This window comes from Cololabis saira, chromosome 19, assembly GCF_033807715.1.
Source record: "Cololabis saira isolate AMF1-May2022 chromosome 19, fColSai1.1, whole genome shotgun sequence".
Lineage (NCBI taxonomy): Eukaryota > Metazoa > Chordata > Actinopteri > Beloniformes > Belonidae > Cololabis > Cololabis saira.
The window spans coordinates 17,715,455-17,717,503 of record NC_084605.1 but is presented as its reverse complement, the minus strand read 5'-3'; the positions used below and the strand labels follow the sequence as shown (position 1 = coordinate 17,717,503).

General features: G+C 44.2%; 1 protein-coding gene across 1 annotated transcript; it reads left to right on the top strand.

The window, feature by feature from the left end:
- Positions 1–306: 306 nt before the first annotated feature.
- ccr10 (chemokine (C-C motif) receptor 10) lies at positions 307–1,723 on the top strand. Its single transcript, XM_061708112.1, has one exon. The coding sequence runs from the start codon at positions 307–309 to the stop codon at positions 1,432–1,434; it is 1,128 nt and encodes a 375-aa protein (XP_061564096.1). The 3' UTR covers positions 1,435–1,723.
- Positions 1,724–2,049: the final 326 nt, after the last annotated feature.

Below are 2,049 nucleotides of genomic sequence, written 5' to 3'. Positions count from 1 at the left end.
GATTGCTGTGGTAGCTGAAATGGTTGATGGATATTCATGTATAGATATACATGACTGTGTGACTTCATACATCCTTTGTGGTCGGTACCAGGATAAAATCTGATGTTCAGCTAAGCTAGTGACAAAGCAGGTGGCTCACATTGATCATTCTTCTTGTGGGTTTAATAAATAAACCAGAATTAGCAGAATTGTTAACTATTGTAAACTAATTGTTAAATAATTAGTCTTTTTTTCACATGCCTTTTATCATTTTTCTGTAAAATCAATGGCTTACAGTATATGTGTACTCTTTCTTCACCACCAGCAATGGCGTGCGATTACAACTTCACTGATCCTGATGACTGTTCAAACTGCAGCAACATCTCAGATGTGATGACGTGTGATGACGACTGGTGTGGGCCTGATGAGCAACAGGAGGCCATCATCAAAATCTTCCAGACATGTATTTTCTGTGTGATCTTCTTGCTGGGCGTAGTGGGAAACGGCCTAGTGATCGCCACCTTTGGTCTGTACGGTCGCCTCCATCTTCGCTCCTCAACTGATGTCTTCCTGTTCCACCTGGCTCTGGCTGACTTCCTCCTGCTCTTTACACTGCCGTTGCAGGCTGTCGACACTCACCTGGGCTGGATCTTTTATGTTCCTCTCTGCAAAGCTACACGTGCAAGCTATGCCATCAACACATACAGCGGGTTGCTGCTGCTGGCCTGCATCAGCGTTGACCGCTACATGATGGTGGCCCGGGCCCAAGAGATGATGCGGCTGCGCAGTCAGACATTAAGAGCTGGGAAAGTGGCTGCTGTAGGTGTATGGCTGTTTGCATTTCTCCTTAGCCTACCTGAAATCCTCTTCTCTGGAGTGTCAGTGTCCCCTAGTGGAGCATATTGTGGCATGCAAAAGAGAGGGGAGGTCAAGATGGCAACCAACGGAGCCATCATTGGCGTCTTCTGCCTGTCCCTTCTCATTATGGTGATCTGTTATACTATGATCGCTCAGGTTCTATTGGAAGGACATGCACACCGCAGAGGGAAACAGTGGCGTCAGCAGCGTACCGTAAAGCTGATGGTGGCTCTGGTGTTGGTGTTTCTGGCATTCCAGCTGCCTTACACGGTGGTGCTGTCTCGCAAAATAATGGGAGAGTTCTGTGGTCTGTTGTTGGAATACATCACCTGCACTCTGGCGTACACTCGCTGTTGCCTAAACCCCATCCTGTATGCCCTGGTTGGTGTGCGCTTCCGGAAGGACGTGCTGCAGCTCTTCCATGACTCAGGCTGCGCATGTAGGCGCCAGCTGGGGCCACTGAGATCCACCTCCACCTGCCAGTCCTCACCGGCTCTCACAGTGCTCTCAGCTAGCTCTCCAACATCTCCAGAATGTGTCTGCTCCAGCCATGACCCAGTGCCTTCCACCAAGTTTTGCTTTCCAGAAAGCAAATAAAGGCCAATGATTGGATGAGGAGCTGTGTGGCTGTGTATTCAGTTTTGTTGCCTTCAACAGGATATACAGTCATCAAAATGAAAACAAAAAAAGGCAAATGATCAAGGCTCAATATTTAGGTGTCATCCCCGCATACTATCCGTATGATAGTGTCTGTTCAGTACTGCTTAGACAGCTGCCACAAAAAGTCAGACTGAAGCAAAAGAAGTACCTGTTCTAATTTGACTTATTTGATTTCTATTCCCAGAGTCTGAACTAAACACAGAGAATCAAAGTCTCTCCCAGAAATGTGTGACCTGTTAAAAGTCTCGGTTATTAAAAAATATTCCTACTTCCTTCTGCTTTTTCATAAATACATTCCATATTTAGCCTTGTTTTTATGTTGTTCAGTTTTATTTTAGTTATTACTTTACCTTTGAATGTTTTTATTCAATGTATATTTGGCTTAATGCCTTTTATTTTATCTAACATACCAAAAAATGTAAAAAAGAAAAAAAAAAAAAAAAAAAGCTACTGTTTTGCTGAAATGTATCGTGCAAATAAACGTTCACTGATGAACCTTTTTGATTTGGTTGTTGTAATTCAATCTGGGAAAGGGCTCTCAGTCATTAATTT

Bases quoted from the DNA above. Each gene is read 5' to 3' on its own strand.
- ccr10 (XM_061708112.1), top strand. From the start codon at position 307: ATGGCGTGCGATTACAACTTCACTGATCCTGATGACTGTTCAAACTGC.